The sequence below is a fragment of the Sceloporus occidentalis genome, unplaced genomic scaffold, assembly GCF_023333645.1.
Source record: "Sceloporus occidentalis isolate IW3139 unplaced genomic scaffold, rSceOcc1.0.p SCAF_2, whole genome shotgun sequence".
Taxonomy (NCBI): Eukaryota; Metazoa; Chordata; class Lepidosauria; order Squamata; family Phrynosomatidae; genus Sceloporus; species Sceloporus occidentalis.
The window spans coordinates 205,040,711-205,068,705 of record NW_028316982.1 but is presented as its reverse complement, the minus strand read 5'-3'; the positions used below and the strand labels follow the sequence as shown (position 1 = coordinate 205,068,705).

Sequence of the window (27,995 nt, the reverse complement as noted above, 5' to 3'; positions counted from 1 at the left end):
TACTTGGGATCTATAAAAAATGTTATGTTTCCTCTAGCCATTATAAGATGGTGGCATATTATTTCAAAATGAAAAGTTAGTAACCAGCAGGCAGACTTTGTGGCTCCTTTCAAACATCACACCAAAATCATAATGGTTAAAGACCCTAATTACATTGTAATTACATGGTCCATGAAATGACCCAACTATGATTTTGGTGCCACCCAGAAAACCAACAGCCAAAATTTGTATTAGCCATAGTTTGGCAGAATGCCAGTAATGACAAATTACATTTTCAGCCATCATTCTTTGTTCTGAGCTTGCTGCACCAGGCAGAAAGGAGGGAACTTAAAAATATATGCCTAATGAAGGTGAGAAGACAGAAAATTAAAGTAGAAATTCAGTTCTAAAGTATGGCTTGTCTGCTGTACCTTTGGCGACTCAAACCATGGCTTGAATTCTAAATGACAGTCAGCTAAAACCATGGTCTGAACTATCCTATAGCTGTCAGGAAACATTCAGTCCTCATGTGCTTGTGTGTTCTCTCTCTCTCTCTTTGAATATGCAGCTGCATAAAATAGATTTTTACTTACCAGTTCATTAAAAATGTAAAATGTAGACTTCAGGGAAGAACATAAATATATCAACACTGCCATGTTGAGCTAAGCTATATGAACAGCAGCACCATTATAATGACAGAATTAAGATTCTGTTCTGAAGAGGATTTCATAGCCACACAACTTCCATAGTAAACAATATGGCTGATACATGTTTGGTTCCTTACACTCAGTAGTAGTACAGTGCACTACTTAGGAATATAGTAAATCACTTACTTAAAGAACCATATAGAAGACCTTGACCACATCAAACAGCCTTGATCCTCACAGCATGTACAGAAGGACCTTTGTATCCACAGCCTTGCTATTCATGGATTTAAGCATCTGAGGATGGCAGGCCCCATTGTCCCAAATGGCAGTGTGTGCACACAGCTGTGTTAGCAGCAGTGCACATATTTCACCACCATTAGGAACAACTGGATTTCAGGTCCCACTTTTTTTCATATTGGGGGTGGGGGTTGGAATGAATCCCCTGCGGGCATGAAAATCCAACTGTATGTCATTGCAATCACTCTCTTTCACATCCACATACAGAGTGCCAATGTCTGGCAGAGAGATTACTTCCACATGTATAGTTGTGATTTACTGTGTATTGAATAGGACTTTATTATCCAGTCTCATAGAAGTCTATAAGCCTTAATGGTAAGAAAGGTGAATTTATGTTTTATTGTGTGGGTGAAAAGAGGTAAAATAAAGGTGTTATATATATTACTAGGTAAATAAGCAGGGTGGTGAAAATGGGATTAATGTTTGAGGATGTTTGGATTAATTGTAATTGTAATACAAACTGGAGTTTATGAAACAAATGAATTAATGTATTAATGGTATGTATGATTTTATATTGAATAAAATGTTTTTTTTAAAAAAAAGAGCATAGGGCATACCATCAATGTGAGAGATTGGAATGCTGACATTATCAACATCTTTGATGGTAAATAGGTTGGCCTGAAGAATGCTGGCTTCCTGGACAAGATCTGCTGCTTTGTCTGTGTATGGATAAGGGTTGGTCACCAGTTTAACCAAGATCTGCAGGGGGGAAAAGAACATTTATTATACATTCTTCAATAGATGCCTTGTTCAAATCTTCACTTGAGAGCATGGAGGGTTAAATGGCCAGTGGGGATATGGGTGTCCATGTAAACCTTAATCTCTGAATTTCCGACATGCCTGACAGCATCAGAGAGTTTTGTGTGTTTCGTGTATTTCATGTAAAGGTGTGTAGAGTACTCTGTGGCTGCATCTGCACTGCAGAAATAATCCGGTATGACAGCACTTTAACTGCTACAGCTCAATGCTATGGAATTTTGGGAATTGTAATTTGTTGTGGCACCAGAACTCTGGTGTCAAACCAGAGTATTTCTGCAGTGGAGATGCAACTTGTAATTCCAATTGGCTGAGGTCTGAAAAAGCCAAAGACAAAAAGGCCTACAATATTACTGAGTGTGCAGAGATCTTTGTGAAGCAGGGTTTACAGATGCACCCATGTCTCTACACCCAGGTAGCCCTCCCCTGTTCAGGTGAATGTCTGAACAGGGCTATAAACATGACACAAGGTAATGCAACTGCAGAAATAGAGACTGAATAGTAAATCCATGTAGGAGTACAGTGTAGGTGACCAAAGTTTAGTTGTCTTTGGCCTGGTAAAGACTGCTGCTTTACAGTGGCCTGGGGTTGAAATTAGGGATTGGGAGAGTGGAGTGTCCACACGCTCTGTGCTCTTCCAGTGCCATTTTGGGCACGCATGCGTTCAGAAGGCACACGCGCCAGTGACGTCCCTTGTGTGCCACGTCCAAATGGCGCAGCGCACAAGAGACATCACCACGCTGCCCCAGGGCGCTGATGGCACCTTGGCAGGGGCACAGGAGCAGATCACTGCCGTGCCCGTGCGGTTGCTACGGCAACAATCCGGGGGATTTCTTCTCATCTGTACAGCCCTTTCTTACAGATATATATATATATTTTTAACTGAGGAAATGGTGGACAATTTTCAAAGTGACTACATGCTTCTCTGGTAAGAACTGCTCAGACGGAATACTGGGTTTCACGACATGCATTATTTCCCCCATATTTACACACACAGTTACATTAAGAGTGCAGCCAATGAATCCTACAGATCTTTGGATATTTAACTTACTTTAGTGACTTATCAAGAAGAGCTGCCAACACTTTGAAAATTCTTTTATGCTCTATTTTTTAAGTATTCTTTGGAATGCAACATTTTACAGCAACCCTCCTAAAAGAAATGGCCACTTAATTTTACATTTATTTAAATTTATCCTTGAAATACTCTGAGTGATTTGGCAGCTAACTGCGAGAACACATTTCTACAAAAAATAATACAGAAAGTATCAACCAAAGATATACTGGTATGCCTCACAGCCTAAACTCTAGACATTATACGATAAAGTCTCACCTACTTGTACACACAGAGAGAAACCCACCTGTCTTCAATGGTTACAAATGATGTTTAATTAAATGGATATTTTAATCAACAGAGCTCTCTTGCACATAGACACAAACACACACACATACACACTATAAATATATAAATACAAATGTAACTATAAAAATAAGAAAGAGAGAAATGGGAATGAAAATCAAGGAGCACTTTTTTCTCCATAGGTTTATTTTAAAATATTTTGAGTCGTTGAGAGCAGCAGTTTGTTTGATCATCTTTATTCATTTTGGTTCTGCCAAGAATAAAAACTGTACTCCTGGGAATCAAGGATTATCATTAATAATAATAACAATCTTATTATTTTTAATCACTGAGCTGCCTGGGAAGCCAACTTTCTTGGTCATGCAGTACCTGTCTGTATGCTAAGTTTCATTACTGTTTCCACAAAAAAAGGAAGCTGTATGTCACCTGGGAGAATTCTGAATTAAAGTGAAGTTTACATAACCTGCTTTTCCTTTTCATGTTCTTTGTTCACTCGGCAATAGCAGAGCAGTAGAAAACAGATGGTGAAAGAGCCTCATTCTTTTATCAACACTACTCACTGTAGTGGAAATCACTAACAAAAGCTTTTTCCTATAATCTCATTTCCTTTGTTCCCCTCTCTCTGTCTAGCAGATGCCAGTTCTCAGAAGTCAATCACAAAGGTTTTATTTTTTTTTAATGTACTATAATAATAAATGGTAACACATTTCCATTAATGCTGTTCTCAGAATTATTAGCCTGACTAATTTGTGCATTTATTACCTTTTCTAAAAACTGAATCACTGCTTCTTTTTTGGATTCTATTGTGTCATCCAAATGCTCAAGCCACAGTTCAAGTTCTTTCCAGGTATATTCAAATACTCCACTGTCACGCAGAACCTGTTTTTTAAAAACAAACAAACAAAACAAAAACATTATATAAAGCTTTCAGGTGCTATTTATGTACTGGAACTCTCATTGTGGTTGCTTAATGGGAAAAGTCCACTGGTAGAAAATGGTGCAGAAAGTATCAAGATTTGGAATACGGACAGGAACAACATAAGAAGGAACAACATAAGATGTCAGGTATCTTTTACCTTTTAACTAATGGCCCTGTAAAGGATGCTACAGTTAATGAAATAAAAGTTATATAAAAGGCTGCTTAAAGTGTATAAACATTACTTTCCTTTACTTAAACCAGGACCGGTTTAGTCCAGAAGTTAGCAATAGCAATAGCAATAATATTTCTGTACTGCTTATCAGTGGACTAAGATTCCCTAAGCTGTTTACAATGTGTAAGCCAATTGCTCCCAACAAGCTAGGCACTCATTTCACCGACCTACGAAAAGATGGAGGGCTGAGTGGACGCTGGAGCCCTGCCTGTGATCGAACCCACAACCTTGTGTCTGTGAGTAACTACAGTACCAGCATGTAACCACTGCACCACCAGGGCTCCAATGCTTCTGGACTGCAACTCTCATTGCCCCATATAAGCTGGAGCTATTGAAAGTTGCAGTACAACAAGACTTGGAAAGCCACACATTTCCCGCACCTGACCTATAGCAACTCAGATTCTACAGATTCTATCTATAAGTACTTTGAATAACAAATGAATTGTTACAATGAATATAGTGAACACCGTTGACTCCGATCTAGTTAGAGACCATATACGAACATATCCAGGTTTGTCAACATATGCATATTGGCTTGGGTGAGAAAACTACATACTCAATTAAGTTCTGCACATACATCACAATCCCATTAGCCACATCTTTGAAGTAAACGTCTGTATAAAATGCAATGGCATCTATCAGTTATTCAGGAGGCGGCATGAGGAGAAGCATGTTCAGTCTGGAATTGTCACTCTATTGCTTCGAAAGCAACAGTAATTCACAATCTTTTTCTTTCTATATATCATTTCATCTTCTTGCTCTTACCAAAACCTGGCTTCCAGCCCATGACACTGCTACCTCCGCTGCCCTTTCTTTTGACGGTTTTCTTTCACCCACATAAGCTGCCCTGAGGGTCGAGGAGGAGGAGTCAGTATCTTATTATCTAATTCCTGCCAGTTTCAAGTTCTTTCTTTCCCCCCTAGCTATTGCTTCTCTTCATTTGAGTCTCACTCTATTGGACTCTTTTTTCCTCTACAGCTGTGGGTGGCAGTCATCTATCGCCCCCCTGATCCTGCTACTCAGTTTCTTTCAGACTTTGAGTCTTGGCTGACACTTTTTCTATCAGATGCAGTACCCACTTTGATCCTAGGTGACCACCTTGACAATCCCAAGAATCCTTCAACCTCTCGCTTCAGCTCCCTTTTAGCCTCTTTTAATCTTCAACTTCATTCCAACTCTTCAACCCATTCTCTTGGTCACTGCCTTGACTTGCTACTAAGTGTGTCATCTCTGACTACTTGGCATCTGATTTTCCATTGTCTGATCATCATTTATTTTCTTTTACTCTTACATATATCCCACCTCCTCATCATACTACTCAACGCTATTTTTGTGATCTTCAGTCTGCTAACTGTGACCATCTCAGTCAGTCTTTGGATTCATCTCTCCTCTATCTCTTGGGACTCTCCTGACTCAGCAATGGTTTTACTCTTTCTTCAACTCTGGACAGCTTTGCCCCTGTCTGTTTTTGTCTTCCTCTACGAATAGGCCTCAGCCCTGGCTTACTCCCATTGTTAGGTTCCTCCGGTCCTGCTCTCGAGCGCCCGAACATCTTTGCAAAAAGTACTAGGAGTGGGCCGATTTTATTCATTATAAATTTGTCCTTTTATCTTTCTCACGCGCCCTGTCTATGGCGAAACAGAATTACTATAAATCATTGATCTGCACTAATTAGAGATGCCCACAGCGTTTGTTCTCCTGCTTCAACTCCTTGCTAAAACCTTCCTCTCCCCTCCCCTTCATTATTTTCCTCTACCGGCTTCGCCAACTACTTCATTATTAAGATCACTATTATCCAATCTGTGATAGTTCTTCTTGACTTGTCTTCCATCACTAATCTTCTGGTACTTTCAACTAAAAAATTCGCTGTGCTCTGTCTATGGCAAAACAGAACTATTATAAATTGTTGATTTGCGATAACAAGAGGTACCTAAAGCATTTGTTGTCCTGTTTCAATACACTGCTAAAACCTTCCTCTCCCTCTGTCTTCTCATTTTCCCCCAAAGACTTCGCCAACTACTTCATCACAAAAGTCACTACTATTCAATCTGAAATAGTTCCTCCTGATTTGCCCCCTACTAATCTCCTGGTACCTTCTACTAATAAACTCTTTGTATTTTCCCCATTTCTCTGGATGAACTCTCTACGCTGCTAAACTCTTCCAAACCTACAACCTGTTCTCTTGATCCTATTCCCTCCCGTCTCCTAACCTCTATAGCCCCTTCTCTTCTGCCCTCGCTCCTCTCTCTCTCTCTCGCTCTCTCTCTCTGCGAGTTTCTTCCCTTCGGACTTCAAACATGCTCTTGTTTCCCCAATTCTGAAGAAACCCTCTCTCGACCCCTCTTCTTTGTCTAGCTATCATCCAATTTCTCTTCTCCCTTTTCTTTCTAAGGTCCTGGAACAGGTCGTTTATTTTTGCTGTATTTTCTTGAAGCCAACTCCATCCTGGAACCTTTCCAGTCTGGTTTCTGCCCACAGCACTCTACAGAGACCACCCTCACCAAGATCTCAAACGATCTCTTGCAGGCCAAGGCGAATGGCCTCTATTCTCCTTCTTCTTGATTTGTCTGCAGCATTCAACACTATGGATCACTGTCTCCTGGTTGATTTACTTTCTGACCTTGGGTTCTCCAACTCTCGACTGGTTTAAATCTTGTCCTCTGTTCCCTTATCTGTTGGAGTTCCCCAGGGCTCTGTCTTGGGTCCCTTTCTGTTCTCTCTATACACATTGTCCCTAGGTAAACTCATCAGTTCTTTTGGTTTCTCCTATCATCTGTACACCGATGATACTAAGCTGTATCTCTCCACCCCTGACCTTTTGCCGGGATTGAACAGCAAGTTTCTTCTTGTCTGACTGCTATCTCTCAGTGGATGCGGCTTCGGCACTTGAAGCTCAACATGTCTAAGACAGAGCTTCTTGTCTTTCCACCTAAATCCACTCTTCAATATTCCTTTTCTGTTTCTGTCAAGGACACTTCTATTCAACTGGTTCATTAAGCCCGCAGTCTTGGTTTCATTTTAGATTCTTCTCTGTTGTTTATTCTCCAGATCCAGGCCACCACCAAGGCCTGTAGATTCTTTCTCCACAACATTGCCAAGATCCGTCCATTCCTCTCAGCCTCTACTGCCAAGACCCTGGTCCATGCCCTAGTGCTATCGTGACTAGATTATTGTAACCTTCTTCTGACAGGGCTCCCTCTCTCTCACATCCATCCTTTAATCTCTGTTCAGTATTCAGCTTCATGTATTATCACATCCGCTCGCCGCTTTGACCATGTTTCTCCTCTTTTCTCCTCCCTTCATTGGCTCCTCTTCCCCTGCCACATCCAGTACAAGCTTTTGTTGTTGACTTTCAAAGCCCTCCATGGACTGGCCCCTCCATATTTATCTGAACTTCTTTCTCCTTACATTCCCACTCGTACCCTCCGTTCTGGTAGTCAAGGTCTCCTGTCCCAGCATAGGATTGCCACTGCCCCCTCCCAGATTTGTCCCTTCTCACTTGCTGCCCTTCACTCCTGGAACCTTCTTCCCCCATGTGCACACCTCATCACTTCTCTAACCAGTTTCAAAATTGAGTTAAAGACTATATTGTTTAGAGAAGCGTTCCCAGGGTTGAGCCCCTCTCTGCCCCAGGAAGCCTCGTTTTAACTATCCATTAAGAAGCCGAGCCCTCACTCCAGTCCATCTCCCTTGGTCCAGGCCTCAGAGGTAAAGAAGAACTGCTGGACTTCATCCCCTTCCCCACCACCATTCCCTTCTCCTTTTGTGTCATGTATTTTTAGATTGTAAGCCTGAGGACAGGGAACCGTCTAATTAAAAAGATTGTATGTACAGCGCTATATAAATAAAGGTTAATAATAAGGTTAATAATAATAATAATGGATGGCATGACAAGGTTCTTTACAAAACAGAACATGGCATTTGAACAGCCAACACCGTGGTAGACGTTTTGGTTCCCCATATCTAAAACCCAGCAAAAGATCTGCTTGCTAGACAGCTAGCCAGAATAAATGATAGGTTTATCTGTTACAAACAGGAAAGTACACTGAATTACAAATGCAAAGAAAAACTGCTAGGTTGGGGAAGCAGGAGGCGGGGCAACATGGCGGAGAGGAAGCAGCGGAATCCGTGAGCGGGATCTCCTCTGCTCTGCTGCAGGCAGGTCGATAATTTAACCGTGGGTTAAATTGTTGGGCAAATCCTCGTTGCGAAAACGAGGATCAACCTGACCCCCGGGGGTCTGTGGAGCAACCTAGCTGACGGGAAGAGGGAGAAGAGGGGGCAACCGAGGCTGGGAAGCCTGAAGACCGTGGGTCTATAGGCTGCCTGAAAGCAGAAGCCTTTTTTGGCAAATCTCCGACCTTGCCACTTTTAAGGTAGACTCTGCTATTGAAGTCAACCTGGGACAAAGAGAGCAAGACTTGAATGGCAACCTTGAATTTTAAAGAGGATTGGCAAAACTTATAAAAGAATTAAGCTCAACTCCCCTATGGTCTGGGGGTGAGAGAGTTTGGAGGACAGCTGAAATTCCACCGAAGTACAGTCGGGTAAGATTGGGATAATTGGAACGTGTTGGAAAAGGACATATATACAACTTTGGAAATTACTATAATAAGAAACATTTAATTTCTAATTTCAAATTTAATTAGAACTCTGTATTATATGGAAGAGAAACTCATAAATTAGTTTGGAAACACTAGCTGAATTGGAAAATTGGAAGCACCTGGACTACCTTAACAACTGCCCTCAATTAGAAGCAGCTAAAGGGTGGAAGAGGAGAGGTGCTGTATAAGAAACAAGAAAGAAAGTTAATTTATCAGAAGATTTCATAAGGCTACATTGAATCTTTCAGAGTTTTGGCAGCCTAAATAATAATGGACTTAATATAAACATCTGTGTCAGGAAAGAAAGAAACTATCTATGAGGAGTCGGGGTGCTGAGTATGTGGGAAATTCTAACATAAAAGAACCCCATTGAATTTAAGCCAAGGAAAGAGCGCTGCAGAAGGGAGGACAGAAGAAGAGATACCAAGGAAAATTAAAACCCAAGGAGATTAATACAAAGAAAAAGAAAGAGAGAGAGCAGAAGAATTGAGGACTGTGGATGAGACGACAGAGGGGCTAAAGCCCAGTGAGTCTTTTAGATAGAAAGAGTGTGGCGGAATTAAGGGCAGGGGACGAGACGACTGAGAGTTGTAGTACTTCTCAAATAAAGAAAGAATGCGGCGGAATTGAGGACAGGGGACGAGACAACCGAGAGCTGTAGTACTTTTTAAATAAAGAAAGAATGCGGCGGAATTGAGGACAGGGGACGAGACAACCGAGAGCTGTAGTATCGTAAAATAAAGAAAGAGTGCGGCGGAAATGAGGACGGGGGACGAGACGACTGAGAGTTGTAGTATTTTCTAAATAAAGAAAGAATTTGGCGGAATTGAGGACAGGCGACGAGACATCCGAGAGCTGTAGTATCGTAAAATAAAGAAAGAATGCGGCGGAATTGAGGACGGGGGACGAGACGTCGGTGAGTACTATGGACATGAGACAGTTATAAAAAAAAAAAAAAACGTGTATGGGTCTGTGAGGGACTTTTTATAGTTGAGTGGGCGTAGCCAATTAGTGGAACAAACTAAACAACAATAACAACAACAGAAAGCAGAGAAAAGCTAAGCAGAGAAGATCAGTCAAGTAGGGAGAGAGTGAAGTCAAAGGGAGACTGTGAGAATAGGAGACAAGGAGACCGGAGGAAAGCAGAAGAAAGCCGAGGCAAGCAGAGAAGACCAGCTGAAAAGGGAGAGAGAGAGAGGCCAAGGAGTAACAGCGGACGCAGGAGCAAAAGAGGCGAGAGTAAAGTAGAGAAAAGCCAAGGCAAGCAGAGAAGACCAGCTGAGAAGGGAGAGAGAGAGGCCAAGGAGTGACAGCGGACGCAGGAGCAAAGGAGGCTAGAGTAAAACAGAGAAAAGCCAAGGCAAGCAGAGAAGATCAGCTGAGAAGGGAGAGAGAGAGAGGCCAAGGAGTGACAGCGGACGCAGGAGCAAAAGAGGCTAGAGTAAAACAGAGAAAAGCCAAGGCAAGCAGAGAAGACCAGTTGAGAAGGGAGAGAGAGAGGCCAAGGAGTGACAGCGGACGCAGGAGCAAAAGAGATTAGAGTAAAGCAGAGAAAAGCCAAGGCAAGCAGAGAAGACCAGCTGAGAAGGGAGAGAGAGAGGCCAAGGAGTGACAGCGGACGCAGGAGCAAAGGAGGCTAGAGTAAAACAGAGAAAAGCCAAGGCAAGCAGAGAAGATCAGCTGAGAAGGGAGAGAGAGAGAGGCCAAGGAGTGACAGCGGACGCAGGAGCAAAAGAGGCTAGAGTAAAACAGAGAAAAGCCAAGGCAAGCAGAGAAGACCAGTTGAGAAGGGAGAGAGAGAGGCCAAGGAGTGACAGCGGACGCAGGAGCAAAAGAGATTAGAGTAAAGCAGAGAAAAGCCAAGGCAAGCAGAGAAGATCAGCTGAGAAGGGAGAGAGAGAGAGGCCAAGGAGTGACAGCGGACGCAGGAGCAAAAGAGGCTAGAGTAAAAACAGAGAAAAACCAAGGCAAGCAGAGAAGATCAGCTGAGAAGAGAGAGAGAGAGGCCAAGGAGTGACAGCGGACGCAGGACTTAAAGAGGCTAGAGTAAAGCAGAGAGAAGCCAAGGCAAGTAGAGAAGACCAGCTGAGAAGGGAGAGAGAGAGGCCAAGGAGTGACAACGGACGCAGGAGCAAAAGAGGCTAGAGTAAAGCAGAGAAAAGCCAAGGCAAGCAGAGAAGACCAGCTGAGAAGGGAGAGAAAGAGAGACTAAAGGAAGACAGCTGATATCCAATTTTTGGGAGTCTAAAATTAACAAGTCAGATAGAAAATGTCTGTGGTAACCAGATTAACAGCTCAAAAGCAACAGCAAGGGAGCTCCACAGCTCAAGCAAGAAGACCCTCAATAGAATCAAAACCAACAGAATCTAATGAGAAAATACTTGAAGCCATAGAAAGAATGGAAAAAAACTTTAGACAGGAGTTGAAAACCTCCAGACATGAAATGAGGGCGGACTTTAAGAAGGAAATAGAAGAATTAAAGGAAACGATTACAACAATGAATACCGACTTAAAACTGATTCACAAGGATGTTGCTGTATTGAAACAAAAAACGGAAACATTAGAGGAAAGGACAAAGGAAATTGAAATGAAGCAGAAAGAGGAAGCTGAACAGGACTTAGTTAAGGAGGCAAATTTGAGGAAAAAATGTCTAAAAATAAGAGGTTTAAAGGAAAGTCGTGGAGAAAATCTTTATGAAATAATCCTTCCATTTCTTGCAGAAATAGTAGAAGTAACAACTGAATATATGGACGCTGAAACGGATAAGATCTATAGAATCAGCTCAAATATAGCTAAAAAGAAGGAGTTGCCAAGAGATATAGTGGTTTATTTTTTGAAAGAAAGAATTAGAGACAAGGTTGTGAATGAAAGTTTTGGGAAAACATTAAAAATTGAAGAATCAGAGATTAAAATATTTCGAGACATACCAGCTGTGATATTACGTAGGCGCAAGGATTATTTCTTCTTGACTAAAATTTTGCAGGAAAAAAACATACGATATAGATGGGACACAACAGAAGGTTTATGGATTTTTTGGAAAGAAAAAAACTGGAGAATTAACACAATCGATAAAGCAAAGAAATTTTTGGAGGAAGTTCACAAGAAAGATGATTTGGGCTTTCAAAAAGAGGACCCGAAGGAAAAAAAGAAGAAGAACAAAGACAAATCCCAGCTCGGGGTGGGAGAGATATTAGGCGCATCGGGAACCTCAAATCTTATAAATCCAGAAGAAGAAACAGAAGTAGAGTTCGAACCAGAATAAGACGAGAACAATATGAAACTCATTTCATGGAATGTGCGGGGAATGAACACCCCTTATAAGCGAAAGCAAATATTTCATATTTTGGAAAAGGAAAGAGCGGAAATATGCTGTATTCAAGAAACACACATAAGATCTAAAGATAAAAAATATTTATTACATCCAAAATTAGGCCAGGCTTTTATATCGGCAAAGAAACAGAAGAAAAGTGGGGTGGCTTTATATGTTTCTGCAAAAATCCCGGCTAAAGAAATCTTGTCAGATCCAGAAGGGAGGTATGTTGTAGTAGAGATAACTTATGATGGGAAGATAATATTGGTAATTGGCTTATATGCTCCTTTAGATAATAAATCTAGCTTTTATGGAAAATTAATGGAAGTAATCCTGAATTTGGAATATGAGACCCATATTATGATGGGAGATTGGAATGGGGTAATAAATCCCCTAAAGGATAGAGATCATGTTGGTAAGAAAATAAAAGAAAAACAGGGCAAATTGCCTAAATCCTTTTTTTGTCTAATGGATTCCTTAAATTTAGTCGATATTTGGAGACATCAAAATGATACTGCCAAACAGTTTACGTATTATTCGGAATCCCAAAAATCTTTATCTAGAATTGACATGATTTTGTTATCTCAAGATTTACTTAAACATGTTAAAGAAGCAAATATTCTAACGAAAAAGATATCTGACCATAACCCAATTTCTCTTGAGTGGTGTTCTGATAAAAAAGATAGAATTTGGAGGTTAGATGAAAACCTTCTTAAAAATCCTGAGGTTGTAAAGCAAGCAAAGGAAACTTTGAAATTCTATTTTAAAGAAAATCTTAACAAAGGTGTCAAACTTAAAACTGTTTGGGATGCCAGTAAGGCTGTTATGCGCGGGTTTTTCATCCAAAAAAGTATAGAACAGTCAAAAAAATGGAAATTTAAGTATGAGACCATAAATCAAAAAATCAAGGAGAAGGAGCGGGAACTATTGAGGGAAAACAATAGGAAAGCTATAATGGCAGAAATAAAAGTTCTGCAAACGCAATTAAACTTAATCATTACAGAAGACTTGGAAAGGAAATTAAGAAGTGTCAAGCAAAGATATTTCGAATCAGGAAATAGATGTGGAAAATTGTTGGCGTATAGTTTACGGAAAAAGAGAGAAAAAAGTATGATATTGGAGATATACGATAAAGACAAACGATTAACAAGAACTAAGGAAATAAAAAAGTTATTCGAAAAATACTATAGTAATCTTTATAGGGAACAAGAAAAAAAGAAAACCTTCTCAAAAGAATTAGAAATCTATCTAAACAAATTTGGTTTACCGGGGTTGGAAGAAGAACAAAGAGAATTACTGAATAATAACATTACGATGAGTGAAATGGTGGAAGTTATTAAGGATCTGAAAAAGGGGAAAGCCCCTGGCCCGGATGGATTGTCGTCAGACTATTATAAGATTCTACAGGATGAGTTGTGTTTACCTTTGTTGGAATTAATGAATGATATAGCGGTTAGTGGAATTCCGGATTCATGGACCAACGCATTCATTACAATAATACCCAAAAGTGGAAAAGAATCTAAATATCCTCAAAACTTCCGTCCAATATCGTTACTTAATCAGGATTACAAAATCTTTTCAGCAATTGTAGCTAACAGATTGAAAAAAATCTTACAACAGAAAATTAAAAAAGAACAGTCAGGTTTCTTACCCAAGAGACAGATGAAACGAAATATAAGATACATAGTCAATATGGTAGAATATTATGATAAGAACCCCTCAAAAAAATGTGCATGCGTCTTCCTAGACGCAGAAAAGGCATTTGACATGTTAGACTGGGAATACATGAAAGCAGTAATGAAAACAACTCAGATGGGAATTAAGTTTTGTAATTGGATTGAGGCGATATATAGCACACAGTCAGCTCAAATCCTTGTGAATGGAGAAAGGACCGAAAACTGTAAAATTAACAGAGGTACGAGACAGGGCTGCCCCCTTTCTCCTTTGATTTTCATCTTATCACTAGAAGTTTTGTTGAATCAGCTTAGAAGAGATAACATAGTAGACGAATCCCACAAAAAGAACACTTCATGTAAAATTTTAGCATACGCGGATGATCTGGCCCTGATAGTAGAAAATCCCTGGGAAAATATTGACATTATCTTGAATATAATTAAAGAATTTGGAAAATTTGCCGGTCTCAAAATAAATAAAGACAAAACTCAGATAATGACTTTAAATTTAAATGCTGAAGAAGAAATTAACCTTCAACAACAACTTGGATTAAATTTGAGTAACAAAGTTGAATATTTGGGAATAATACTATCAAAAAAACCTTCTGAATTATTTGAAAATAACTATACACGTATGTGGAAAAAAGTTACTAAAGATCTGGAAAGGTGGACAAATCTGAATCTGTCTCTTTTCGGCAGGATAGCCTCAATTAAAATGAATATTCTCCCACAATTTATGTTTCTTTTCCAAAATTTACCAATTATTAAAGATGACAAGCCTTTTATACAATGGGAACAAAAAATTTTTGAGTTTATTTGGAAAAAGAAGAAACCTCGGATAAAGAGAATAATTATGAAAGATTTGAAAGAAAATGGTGGACTGGGCGTCCCGGATTTAAAACTTTATTACTATGCATGTGTCTTAGAGTGGGTAAGGAACTGGATTAACTTTGAGGACCAAGATTTGTTACAACTAGAGGGTACTAACATAAGATATGGATGGCATGGGTATTTATGTTACGATAGAAAAGAAAAACACAAAGATTTTGTTAATCACGTGATTAGGAAGGCACTTTATGTAACATGGGTAAAGATCAAAAAGAGATTCTATAAGAAATTACCAATTTGGACTTCGCCTCAAGAGGCTTGGGGTTATGGGCGGGAACAAGCCCAAAATACAATCAGATATAAAGCTCTGTTAGAATGGGAAGGAAATAATCCTCAAATGTTACCATTAGAACAATTAAGAGCTCTAGGGTATAACATGAGTTGGTTTACTTTTTATCAATTAGTGGAGAGATTAAAATCTGATTTAAAAATTTATGGAATTGAGGAAGGAGAGAATGAATTAGATGAGATATTACTGTATTCAAAAGATGCAACTATAGCTAAAATATATAAATTATTGTTAAAAAGAGAAACAGAAATGGAAATAATAAAGGAAGCCTGTGTGAAGTGGTCGCAAAATTTTGGATACTCTATTCCCATTGACACCTGGCATAAAACATGGGGACAAGATTTAAAATTCACTGATAGCATGGACGTTAAAGAGAATTTCTACAAAATGCTTTATCGCTGGCATTATTCACCTAATAAAATTGCTAAGATGCAAGGCAGTAACATCAGTAATTGCTGGAAATGTCAAAGTAAGCAGGCTACATTATATCATGTTTGGTGGACATGTCCATCAGTTAATAAATTCTGGAAAGAAATCCATGATTTAACACAAAGGATTTTACAAATTAAGATTAAATTTAAACCAGAGAGTTATCTTTTGAATATTATTGTAGAAAAACAAGAACGTAGATATTTGAAAATTCTATTATATGCTTATACGGCAGCGAGATTATGTTATGCCCGGAAATGGAAAGATAAGAATATCCCTACAATGCAGGAATGGCTGGAAAAATGGCTAAGTATGGCTCAGCTAGATAAACTAACTTTGTTAAGAAGTGATAGATGGTCTCAAGATTGGGAAAATGATTGGAAAAAACTGTATGAGTTTGTAGGTAAATATAAGTAAGTTTGTGGATACGGACTATGGCTATTGATTATAAAACTTTTGTGTAAAGATTATATATGGGACATGTAATCAGGATTGTAATGTATATAGTTCCAGTATATTAAGTATATATCTCCGGTTGGAAGGGAAATGTTTATGGAGAACAGAGTCGTGGATAATAGTCAAATCACACAGATCGATAAAGACAATGTTAAAAGAGGGTTATTTTTTTTTCAGCATTGCTTGATAAGAATTTAATGCTCAAGAAAGCATGGTATATAGCAGAGGGGGGGGGGATAGGGGGAGTTCAAGTATGGGGAGGGGAAAAAAAAAAGGAATAAGTTCAAGACGCTGGAAATCTGTGTACAAATATATTTTGGAGGTCATGAATTTTTGTTAAATCTTGAGCAAATAAATAAATAAAAGAAAAAAAAAAAACAAATGCAAAGAAGAGACCATTGCTTGTAACAGTAAAAGCAAAGCAAAGGTTTAATCTTGCCTAGCAATCATTTGGAAGAAACACTAGGTCATTCATTTTGCATTGCCAGCTTCTGTATTCTATGTAATTGTCTTTCTTTAAATACATCAGCAACTGTATTCTGTGCTGGCTGCTATAGCCCTTGGTTGGGAATATCAGTATTGATTGATTGATTCTTACTAGAAATAGATGCATTAGCAGTCTTCTTTGGAGAAAAAAATCAGAGTAAGGCAATTTTTTAAAGCCCCTGTAATGTCTCCATTTCATCCAACTCATGCTGGATGTTTCTGTCTATTAAGTTAAAAGATCAAAAGACTTATAACAGAATTGTTAGAGCCATCATGGTGTGGGGATTGCACACTGGACTCTGACTCTGGAGACCAGGGTTTGAATTCCCACTCAGCTATGGAAACCAACTGGGTAAACTTGAGTAAGTCACTCTCTCTCAGCCTCAGAGGAAAGCAAACACAAACCCCCCTCTGAATAAGTCTTGCCAAGAAAGCCCTGTGAAATGACATTTGGGTCAACGTAACTAGGAAATGACTTGAAGGCACACAACAACAATACCCAGAAACAAATCCAACTGAGTTTGATGAGGCTTACTTCCAGGTAAGCATGCCTAGTATAAATGGAGACAAACTCTGATTCTGATCTTCTCAGACCTATTGTTTTTTTAAAGGGCAAGACTGGCTTGAGTATGCTGGTGGAGGCAGCACAACAGTGGTGACAGCAGCAGGTATGATATGGCCACAGGCACAAGGGCAATGCAGGAAAGATAGAGTCTTTGCTTCCAGGAGAGATAGCTGCACTGTTAGGTACCAAGCCGCACAAGACTCCGTAGGGCAGTTTTCTTTCTGAACAGCAATGGCTTTCTCAGTCTTCCCACCCCACCTCTCTGTGCCTCCCAATATAAGGTACAATCCTAAGAACATAAAAAAGTGACATATCATTTAATTCAATGGCGGGACTCACATTGGTCCAATCCACACTGCAGAAATTATCCAGTTTGTGACACTGGCTCAGTGTTAGGAAATCCTGGGAATTGTAGTTTATTGTGGCACCAGAGTTCCATGGCAGAGAAGGTTAAACATCACACGAAACTACAATTGCCAGAATTCCATAGTAATGAACCAGAGCACAACACAATCCCAAGTTTAAGTTCAATTGAAATAAATCAGGGATGGGAATCATGTGGTCTTCCATATGTTATTGGTATGCAAGCTCTAGCAGATCTTTCCTGCATAATTAGCCATGAGAAATGCTGCAAGTTACAGTCTAACAACATCTGGAAAACTTAGGTCCCATACACACTTGCAGAAATACTCCAGTTTGACATTGCGTTAACTGCCCTGGCTCAATGCTAAGGGATTCTGGGAACTGTAGTTTTATGACTCTGGTGTCACTGGAAAAAAAGTAAAGAATTATTAAATGTTTCTTTAATAATTAAATAACCATTTGCATCTTTTTTAAACGTTTCTCATATTTCTTTCAATATTCTCATAAAGAGCTACATTGAAGTTAGATATTATGTAAACATATTTTAATATATTAGAGGTCAGACATGAACATTCTTGCTTTATATTTTTTTTAAAAAAGCACAACCACCAATTATTTTTAATACTGGAAAGAAAGAAAGAAAAATCCCCAAACCAATTGGATGACACTGAAGCAGGTGTAAGGTTGGCCTAGGGAGGGAGAGAGGCTTCATATCCCAAACCAATAGTATTCTAAACCAGTGGAGCTTAAAAACCAAAAAGGTAGCCAAGTTCCTTGAGGAAAAGAGATAAACTAGACTTCATGCATGTTTCTAGATGTATTTATAAGCAATCTTACATAACTGCCTTCAAGGAATTTCCATCTGAGTAACCTAGCTGGCTCTATAATGATATAAAAGTATATGCCTTAGTCTGTATCATTTCAAAAGTATGACTTCCACAATGTGCCAGATTTTCACTGTCTAAAGCTTTTGGGGTACGAAGGTAATTTGCTTCTTTCTTGTTTCTTTTTTAATTTGCTCAGAGCAAAGATGAGTAAAGCAATGCAGAAGCAGTATGACACCATTGTGCTTTTCTATCTGCAGGTAACAGCTAAGTTCTAAAAACTACAATGTTATACTGAAGAGCAAGATGAAAATCGAAACCAGGAAGAACACATAGGGAGCTGTGTAACAATGCCAGGTATTTTCAATAGAGTAATGACATGCACTCCAGTTAACTTGACAACCATATTCACAGAGACTGCACGTTTCCCCGCAACAGAATTCATTATCAACAGTAAAATCTCAGGTAGCAGTAAGCTATCATACACAAGGAACAAAGGCCCATTACAGACCGCCCAAAAGGGGCGGTCTCGGGCCGCTGCCGGTTGCAGCGCAGAGGGGTCGCAGCAGCCAAAGTCGCGCTCCTTCCGGCAACCCGGAAGAGATGCCGCAAGTGCCAAAGCGCGCACTCGCGGCATCACTTCCAGGCCGCGACGTGCGGACGCAGAGCATCCGCTACGTCAAAATGGCAGTAGCCGTGTGGAACGGCCACCACCATTTGTTACAGACTCTGTCCGTAATAGGAATAGGGGCGTCTAGAAGAGACGCCCCTTTTTCAAACTGGGACGTCCTGAGGACGTCCGAAATGGTGGTTTGTAACACGCCAAAGTTTAAATCCATAAAGCTCTCACTACGGAGTATCAGTCTATGTATTTTAATCAAAGCTTGATTTCCATAACTGCAGCATAGGCTGCATCCACACTGCAGAAATTATCCATGTTGACACCACTTTAACTGTTATGGCTCAATGCTATGGAATTCTGGGGATTGTAGTTTGTTTTAATACCAGAGCTCTCGCCAGAGAAACCCAAATATCTCACAAAATTATAATTCCCAGAATTGTAAAGCTGTTCAATAGTGGAACATGCTCCTTCAGAATGTGATGGAGTTTCTTTCTTTGGAGGTCTTTAAACAGAGGCTGGATGGCCATTTGTTGGGGGTGTTTTTACTGTGCATTCCTGCGTGGCAAGTTGAACTGGACAGCCCTTGTGGTCTCGTCCATCTCTACGATTCTATTAATTTCATAGCATTGAGCCATGGAAGTTAAATGGTGTCAAACTGGATTATTTCTGCAGTATGGGAGCAGCCATAGAGATATTCACAGCCTACAGCTATTAACATGATAGTACAGAAGCCATAATTGAACCCATTTCTTGAGAACGGGGCAATCAGGCTGTGAGTGATGTATTCTTCAGTACAAAAAGAAGCATTCATTTTTCTTTCTAACCCTAAATCCAATACAATTTCCCTGTGTATACAAACATATTTAGATAAATAGGTCAATGAAAAAACTCACCTTAATAATCAATTTCTTCGTGGATGCTTTCAGTTGTGAGTGGTTGCTTGTTACAAACATTTTCAACAGTAAATAAAATACTGATCTTTCACCACAAACTTTCTCAGCTTCATCCTAAAAGAGCATATTTTTACTGGTTACAGTTCAAAGTCTCTCGACAAACAGACTAAAACACTGTAGTTTACAACCTACAGTGAAGACTAAGCTACTCAACAGGTTGAGGAACAAAATGAAAAACTTGTACTGAAGTGTAATTTAAGCCACCTTTTTCACAGCCCCTGGTTCAGAGAGAATTATGTGGCTCCTCAGATGCTGTTGGACTGCAATTCCCAGCAGTCCTAGCCAACACATCCAGTGCTGAAGAATGCTTCTAGCAGCTATCCTGATTTAGTATGATGTGGATGAGGAAGAATGAGCTGCACTGAGCCTTTGTCGCATGCATTTCTCTTTTGCTTTGAAGAGGAAGAGTTTAGAAGATTTTGGATCTGTTGCATTATTAACTTCAAACAAGCCAATGTCACATCATGGATCATGTTAACCACAATTCTACACCCAGACAATACAGTAAACTATAGTTAATTAAAGTAGAAACAAAAACCAATATGGTGCAGAAGTTGATCATTGGACTAAAATTTTGCAGACCAGAGTATGGATCCCTGCTCAGTCACTGAAACCCACTGGTTAACCTTGAGCAAATCACACATCATAAGGTGGGCTGTGCTGGCACCCTGAGAATCCTGGAGAGACACCCCTCCTTCAGCTACAGTTCTAATTCCCAAATCAGAGGAATAGTGCAGTACAGGAAACTCATCACTGTTATTTCTAATCAGTTAAGACAAAGCAAATGCATAGGGATAGTAGGAAAACAAAGAGAACAGCACACAGGTGATCTTAAAACAAGATACCTACCTGCATTTTGAACCAGGTAAACTTATTTGCAGGCAGTTCTAAAGCCACCATGAGAATGTTATGTTGCAGAACTGGAGGGATCTCCTGGCGCAGCCCTTTCTCAGTGATAATACCTATTGATTGGGAAACAATATTACTTTCTATTTCATCTATTTCTGTTTTCATTTGATTCCAGAAGAAATTATGTAGTTTCCAAAAGAACACAAAAGACAGAACAACATACTGAAGCAACTAATATTCAGGAACATAACACATCAAGAAAGGCTTGTTTTTTTTTAAAGTAGTGGAACACACAATGAGATCAGACAGCCTGGGATTTGATTTTTAAGTAGGTCTCCATTTAACATCATAAAGATACCTGGTAGTCTTTCCTGGGGAGAACATTCCCAAATTAATGGAGTACACCCAATAAGGGGCTCTCCCCAGTTATCAGGACAGAAAGGGTACCTGAGAAAGGGCTTGATACAATGATGCAGGGCCACACTATCCTTCAAGTATCCTTTTTCCAAACCATGTAGACCCTTAAAAGCAAGGGCCAATACTCTCAGCTGAGTTCAGAAATGGACTAGGAAGCAGTGGAGTACAAGTATCAGCATCAGGTATGTTCTGGATGAGGAGCCCTATCCTTTCTCTTGCTCGTTTTAAATTCAAATTAAAGAATTTCTTGTTCTATAAAGCATTTGGAACTGTATTTTAATATTGTTTTATAATTCCATATTTGATTATATGTATTAGTTGTTTTTACAGCTTGTATTTTAACTGCATAACTTGTTTAATTTTGTATAGTTTATATGTTATGACTTTTAGATTGTATACCATTGGCAGGTTATATGCTGTTTTGATTATGCCTGTAAAGTGCCATGCAAATTTATTGTTCTATATAAATACATTAAGTAATAATAATAATAACAATAATAATAATAATAGGCTGCTGACACACTGTATAATTAATTCACTTTGGCACACCATCACTCCATCCTATGGAATCTTGGGATTTGTAGTTTATTGTGGCACCAGAGCTCTCTGATAGAGGCCAAATACCTTACAAAACTGCAAATCCCGGAATTCCATAGCATTGAGCCATGACCACTAAAGCAGTGTCAAACTGATTTAATTGTGCAGTGTAGATGAGCTCTAGTTAGCAAATGTGCATTTGTACTCCACCATAAATCTATTTTCCAGCCTATCTTTAAAGCAGTTCTGCTTTTAATACTTAGTAGTGTACTCCTGAGGTTACCACAGTATAGATAGCTCCAAACAGTTTAAAACTATGTGAAGACCTGGAGGAAAAAAACTGAAAAATGTGTGTGTGGGGGGGGGGGGGGGGGGAGAGGGAGATCTCATATTTTTCTGAAATTTTTCTGCTCCAGAAAAATTAAAAACAAACAAACAAACCAAATCATTGGATTGTGGAATGTTTAAAACAATGTATGTATGTATTTTTATTGTTGCTGTCAACAAGTACTTTGACATGGCTAAGCAGAGCAGTCTCAGTTATCTTGACTTCTAGGCTTCAGGCTTGATTTGTTTTTTGTCTTTGTTAACAGTCTTCAAGGTGACTTTGACTTATGGCAACCTTATGAATGAGAAACCTCCAAGTCACCTTATCAACAGTGTTGCTCAGATCTTGGTTGTATCCACACTGCAGAAATAATCCAGTTTGATAGCTCTTTAACTGTCATAGCTCAATGTTGTGGAATTTTAGGAAATGCAGTTTTGTGAGACATTTACCCTTTTTGCCAGAGAGCTCTAATGCTACAAAACTACAGTTCCCAGAATTCCACAACATTGACCCATGGCAGTTAAAGTGGTGTCAAACTGGATTATTTCTGCAGTGTGGATGAAGCCATTGAGTCTATCCATCTAGAATGTGGCCTTCTTCTTTTCCTTCTGCCTTCTACCTTACAAAGCATTTTTACAGTATCTTCCAGTAAGTCATGTCTCATCATGATGTGGCCACAGCAAGACACCCTCAGTTTAGTAATCTTGGCTTCTAGTGAGAGTTCTGCCTGATTCTAGGACCCATTTATTTGTTTTTCTAGCAGTCACCAGTATCCACAGAACCTTTCTCCAGAGCCATATCTCAAATGAACAGATTTTCTTCCTATCAGATTTCTTCACTGTCCGTCTTTCACAACCATACACAGAAATTGGAAATATGATGGCATGGACAATCCTAACTTTAATATTCAATGATATATCTTTTCACTTTGGAATCTTGCCTAGTTCTTTCAGTGGCTCTTCCTAGTCCTACTCTTCTGATTTTTTGAGTGCAGCCTCCATTCTGATTAATGACCGAGCCGAAGTATGGAAAACCTTGAATTATTTCAATGTATTTACTCCAACCAAATTATTCCTAAAAACTACCCAGCAGGAAGGCAATGTGCACTGACTGGCCTTGTTATTCTTTTCTCAGTTTTTCTTACTGGACTGAATGCTTTATATCTATTTGATACTATGGAAGACTAGAGCAAACAAAATAATTTTCTCTGTTTTACTACTGTTGAGAGTTTCCTTCTGGGTTTTGTTTTGCTTTGTTTGGGATGAGGAGTTGGTTGTTGCCTGCTTCTAATGAAGTAGCAAAATCATAAAGTACTCTTTATGGGTCAGGACTTTGTAGCAAAAAATTTAAAATGGAATTTCATTTGTAACTACAAGGTGATGCAAAAGTACAGTACAAAAATGAATAAGAACATATTTACTTTTGCAACATTTTTAATCACCCATTATTATCTAAATGAAGTGTACTTTTAACATATCATACATTATAATTTTATGCCAAACAAAATTATAACTATATTGTGTATATAATTTATTTTACATTACTGAAGTAACAACCTGCCTTTCAGTCTGTAAAAAAAATGCTAATAGATTTCCCCTTATTTTTAAAATGAGAATCTCTATTTTTTCCAGATTTTTTTTTTAAAAACTGGGTTTTCGCCATGGTTTTACCATTTCCAACAATTTTACACCACTGCTTCTTAGAACCTGATAAAACTGTTCAATTATAGGCAGAATAATCTCTAAAGCCTCTACATCCTACCCAAGCCAGCAAGATCTGTTACAGCAAATGAGCAACACTGTTACAACAACGGTCAATTGGGAAAGCATACTTACTCAGAAAATGAAACAGAATAGCACACCCAGTTGTTAAAGTACAAGAAAATGCCAGGTAAGATGAAATAGTTCAGATAGAATATGTTTACAATAGTAATGCTTATGTCTTAGTACTGTATGAGGTGCTCCTGCTGCAGTCCACAGTAGAGTCAATAGAAGCTCGATATGCATTGAGTACGACATATAATTTGAATCTCTACATACAGATTTAAATTATGTTGTTGTGATTGCTTAAATCTGTATGGCTCTGTATGGTTTTGCAATCATAAACCTATGCTGGGATGCTGTAAAAAAAATTTAACCAAGAGATGAGATGATAGAAAATCTGTAAGAAGTTACTACCAAAAAACACTGCTCATGTAAACAGAAAAGCACAGGAATTTTCCTTATAATAGGTCAGAGGGATTGTCAACCAAGTTCATCTACCACTCTCTAGTTGGCAGGATTAATCAAGGTTTCAGGGAAAGGGTCTTTCACATCACTTGCTTACTGATCCTTTCAGATGGAGATGCTAAGGGCTGTTGTCCTTGTGCATGAAAAACTTGTTATGCATCTGATTTTCAGCAATTACCTCACAACAGGAAGTGTGCTTGAATTACCTTTTATTAGTTTGCTGAAGTCAAAGTTGCTCTGTGCTACTAAGTGGGGAACAACTTGTTGATAAAGGCAGATAACATGAAGCAAGACAGCCTTCAAAAGTGTGGTCTCTGCATCGTCTGAACCTAGAAAATGCATACAATAGGTTAATAGATTTTATAATTTAACAACTCCACAGAAAGGCCATACTTCTCTAATAAAATTATAAGAAAAATAATATGTATTCTTTTCTTTTCAGAGGCGTAGTACATTACTGAGAAATCATAGTTATGATCAAAAATAACCAAGTTAAACCAGAATCACAGAGCTAAATTTATAGATTTAACAGACTAACTGCTGTCTTACTCCACTTTTCTGGATTCAAACTGGGACAATCACCAGTCCTGCTTTAATAATATTGGATAAAAAAATTCTTCATAGTGAAGCACTAAAGCAGGGGAAAGAGCAGTCTACAGGCTGCCTGCAGTTTCCAACCCCACCCAGGAAAACCTCAAGCCACCCACAGCCTTTTTTTTAAAGGAAGAAAGAAAATCACTGAAAGCATTAAATAAAAATGGTGGCTTGATCTGTTCCTCCCCCAACCCTTCAAACCTAAGAAAAGGACGTTTCGCCCAAAAGGCAAAACTGCACACGTCATGACATTTGGTCATTCTGAATATGCTGCTGTGATCCACTGGGTGGAGGGAAGAGATGGCATTTGTCCAGTGATGGATTAAAAGGTGGGGTGAAGTGGAATTTATAGATAAAGAACAAGGAAAGGGGGAAAGGATTGCTTGTGTTACTAAATTAACAGTAGTCTCACTCACCTGAAGGCTGGGGGGCCCTAAGGGGATATACACGTTAAGAGGCAAGTGGTGCAGAGTTGGACAACCCTAGTTGCTTTCCACAGAAACCACTTATTGCAATCCTTTTTTATTTCTGCAGCAAGAGCTGAATCTGAGGATAGCATTTGTTCTTATGTGCCTTCATGCCAACTCCGACTTATGGTAACTCTTTCAGAGGGTTTTCTCAGAAAAAAAATATTGATAGATTTCCATGGTTGAGTGAGGATTTGAACCCTGGTCTCCCAAGGTCCTATCCCAACACTCAGGCCTTGCCTGCACTGCAAAAATAATGCAGCTTGACACCACTTTAACTACCATGGTTCAATGCTATAAAATCCTGGGATTTGTAGTTTGTTGTGGCACCAGAGCTCACAAAGTATAAATATCTCACAAAAGTACAAATCTCAGAATTCCACAGCATTGAGCCATGGCAGTTCAAGTGATGTCAAATTGTATTATTTCTACAGTGTAGGTGCAGCTTCAGACAACTATAACATGTTGGCTTGCTATGAACAGCATAGGGATGTACATTTAGCTTGGGGAAACATCTTCAGTAGAAAAGACAGAATGATTTGCACCCAATGTGAACTGGGCAGAACATGAACAGGCCAAACTATGTCTGTCATGGGAATAACTCAAAAAGGTTTCTTGAAAGAGGAACTCCATTTTTAGAACATTATTAGGTGCTGTTAAAAACATCACTCCTACAAGAGATCATTAGCAGAGGTTGCCTTAAAGAACAGAACAGTGCCGCTGTGAATCATCAGATATGAATCATTAATAGTTGCTGCTCTCAGGCACACTGGATATTATGACTAATGCTTTCCTACCATGCTCTCCATTTGTTTCTTTGACCTCAACCATTTCCTCCACAATAGAAGTAGCATCTTCCACTGTCCCTTTCTGTCCATCTTGTTCCTTCGCCTGCTTTAAAAGTGACTGCCAGACTGCTATTATGTTCGTCATATCTGGTAAAAGCTACATTTTTTAAAAAGACCAGTATCAGTTCATAAATATGATTGCACAATAGGAAGCATTCCAGTATATCCATCATAATTATTTGCAAAGCAGGAGTACATGAGAATAGGCATGACTATGTCCTACAAAGACATCTGAAAAGTTACCAGCTATTACTATTTAGAAAATATTTAGGTTTTATTGAAAATAAATTAATGACAGTAGCAATAATACAACAACAAATCACAATTGGTATGTTGAAACCCATCAAATCTCAAGAGTATTGCTTAAATCAGTTGGAAGGTTTACTTAGATGGTTGTTTAACTTAGCGGTTCAATTGTGAAGGTCTGTATTACAAGTAATAACTATTTTCAATCTGAGGACAAGCTTTTGCTGTGGAAGGTTTACTTTTACTTTTATTCATCTCAGCTGGGAAGAACCAAGGCTAAATGCATAGGCTTAAGGTTTTTGATGTTAATATATCCAATAGTTTCATAGCAACTGCCAATAAGATTCTTCTTATCATGGATATGATCTATTCAAAAAAGAATATGTTTAGTTTGAGGGTTCGAAATTTATTTTATTTTTATTTTTAAAAATTGAGCCTTTTTTCAGAGATTTAAAATGATATGAGGGCCTTCAGTTTTTGGAAAATGGAAAAACCATTTCTTTATTTCTAAGAACACAATGCAGACAACACAGTCCATGGCTGAAATGTCAGGATAGCAGCAGTTACCCTAAACCTTGGTAGATTCTTCATTCAGGCTTTCATGCTCAAAGCTCCCATGTAATCAATTATGGAAATTACTTTAGTTTTTTGCTAGTAGCTTATTTGGCTGAACTCTACCTGAATACCTTGGTTTAATAAATTATCCCTGGTACTTAACGAAAACTTTAAAGTAACAGTAAAACCTTTATATTCCACCTTTCAGCTTCCAGGCTTTCAGAATATCTTACATAATGAGAACTCAGTTAATGAAAAGCAACAGATTAAAAAAGCAAAAATCCAGTAAATATACTTTAGAATATTTATTGACATAGATACAGAAAAAGGGCAAGAATTCCTCTGAAACATTTTGCGCTCCACAAATTCTGCACGATTCCATTTGTACCTTGCTGAGTGCCTCCCTATACTGCTGGACAAATTCCTGCATGATAGATGGAGTGTAGATTTCGGACTTCTCCCATGTGTTCTCATTCAGACAATACTTGATATTTTCCAGTGCTCTTTTTAGAACAACTGATATAAGTAAAAAGATTGTATGTTTCACCGTTTTACTGGCAATCTAAAATAAAAGAGAAATGCCCTGTTACTGTGTTTCAACTTCTTCTGCCACATTTAAGCAATGTACTCTGAAAATTAATTACATCTTAAAGGAAAAAAAGGGAACTGACCTGAAGATAAGCAAGAAAAGGTGCAGAAACAAGAGGGAGAAAAGGTCATTTGATGCCAATTAAGGATGCAGAGCCTTAAAATGAGGCCTAAAGTCAAAAGATTTAAGAATCATTTGCTCAGAGTACTTCAACATCTTGCTTTCTTCGGGTCATTAGATGCTACTTTCCTAGTGAACCAGAGGATGCTGATATACCCAAAACGTGTGATAGCTTCTAGCAAATGATTTTACTTCTATAATAATTTCAAGGCTGAACATGCTAACAATACCTTATGAAAAAGTAAGATCTTTGCTTCTTCTTCTTCTTCTTCTTCTACGACACTCTCTCTCTCTCTCTCTCTCTCTCTCTCTCTCTCTCTCTCTCTCTCTTTTTTTTTTTTTTTTTTTTTGTTGTCCATCCAATCTTTTAACTGAAACATTTATACCTAGCCCTATGTCCAAGCAGGATTTCAGGGCATGTATAATTATATCAAAAAACAATAAAATCAATAATGCATAATGAGTATAATCTGGAACAGGGTTTCCTGCACATATTAACAGCAAAAATCTAAAAATATCCAGTTAGAAAGTTTACATTAGTGATGCTTCAGGGTGTGTCCTGGGCCCG

General features: G+C 38.8%; 1 protein-coding gene across 1 annotated transcript in view; it reads right to left on the bottom strand.

Moving 5' to 3' along the window:
* The window catches only part of URB1 (URB1 ribosome biogenesis factor), a 90,972-nt gene that overhangs the window by 46,702 nt on the left and 16,275 nt on the right, over positions 1–27,995 (bottom strand). Inside the window, exons 11-17 of the mRNA XM_089512100.1 lie at positions 27,107–27,280; positions 25,867–26,014; positions 24,215–24,337; positions 20,499–20,611; positions 19,590–19,703; positions 3,799–3,915; positions 1,481–1,622 (exon numbers count right to left, since the gene is read on the bottom strand). Of these exons, the coding sequence (XP_089368226.1) occupies positions 1,481–1,622; positions 3,799–3,915; positions 19,590–19,703; positions 20,499–20,611; positions 24,215–24,337; positions 25,867–26,014; positions 27,107–27,280 (931 nt within the window). The remainder of the gene's footprint in view (positions 1–1,480; positions 1,623–3,798; positions 3,916–19,589; positions 19,704–20,498; positions 20,612–24,214; positions 24,338–25,866; positions 26,015–27,106; positions 27,281–27,995) is intronic.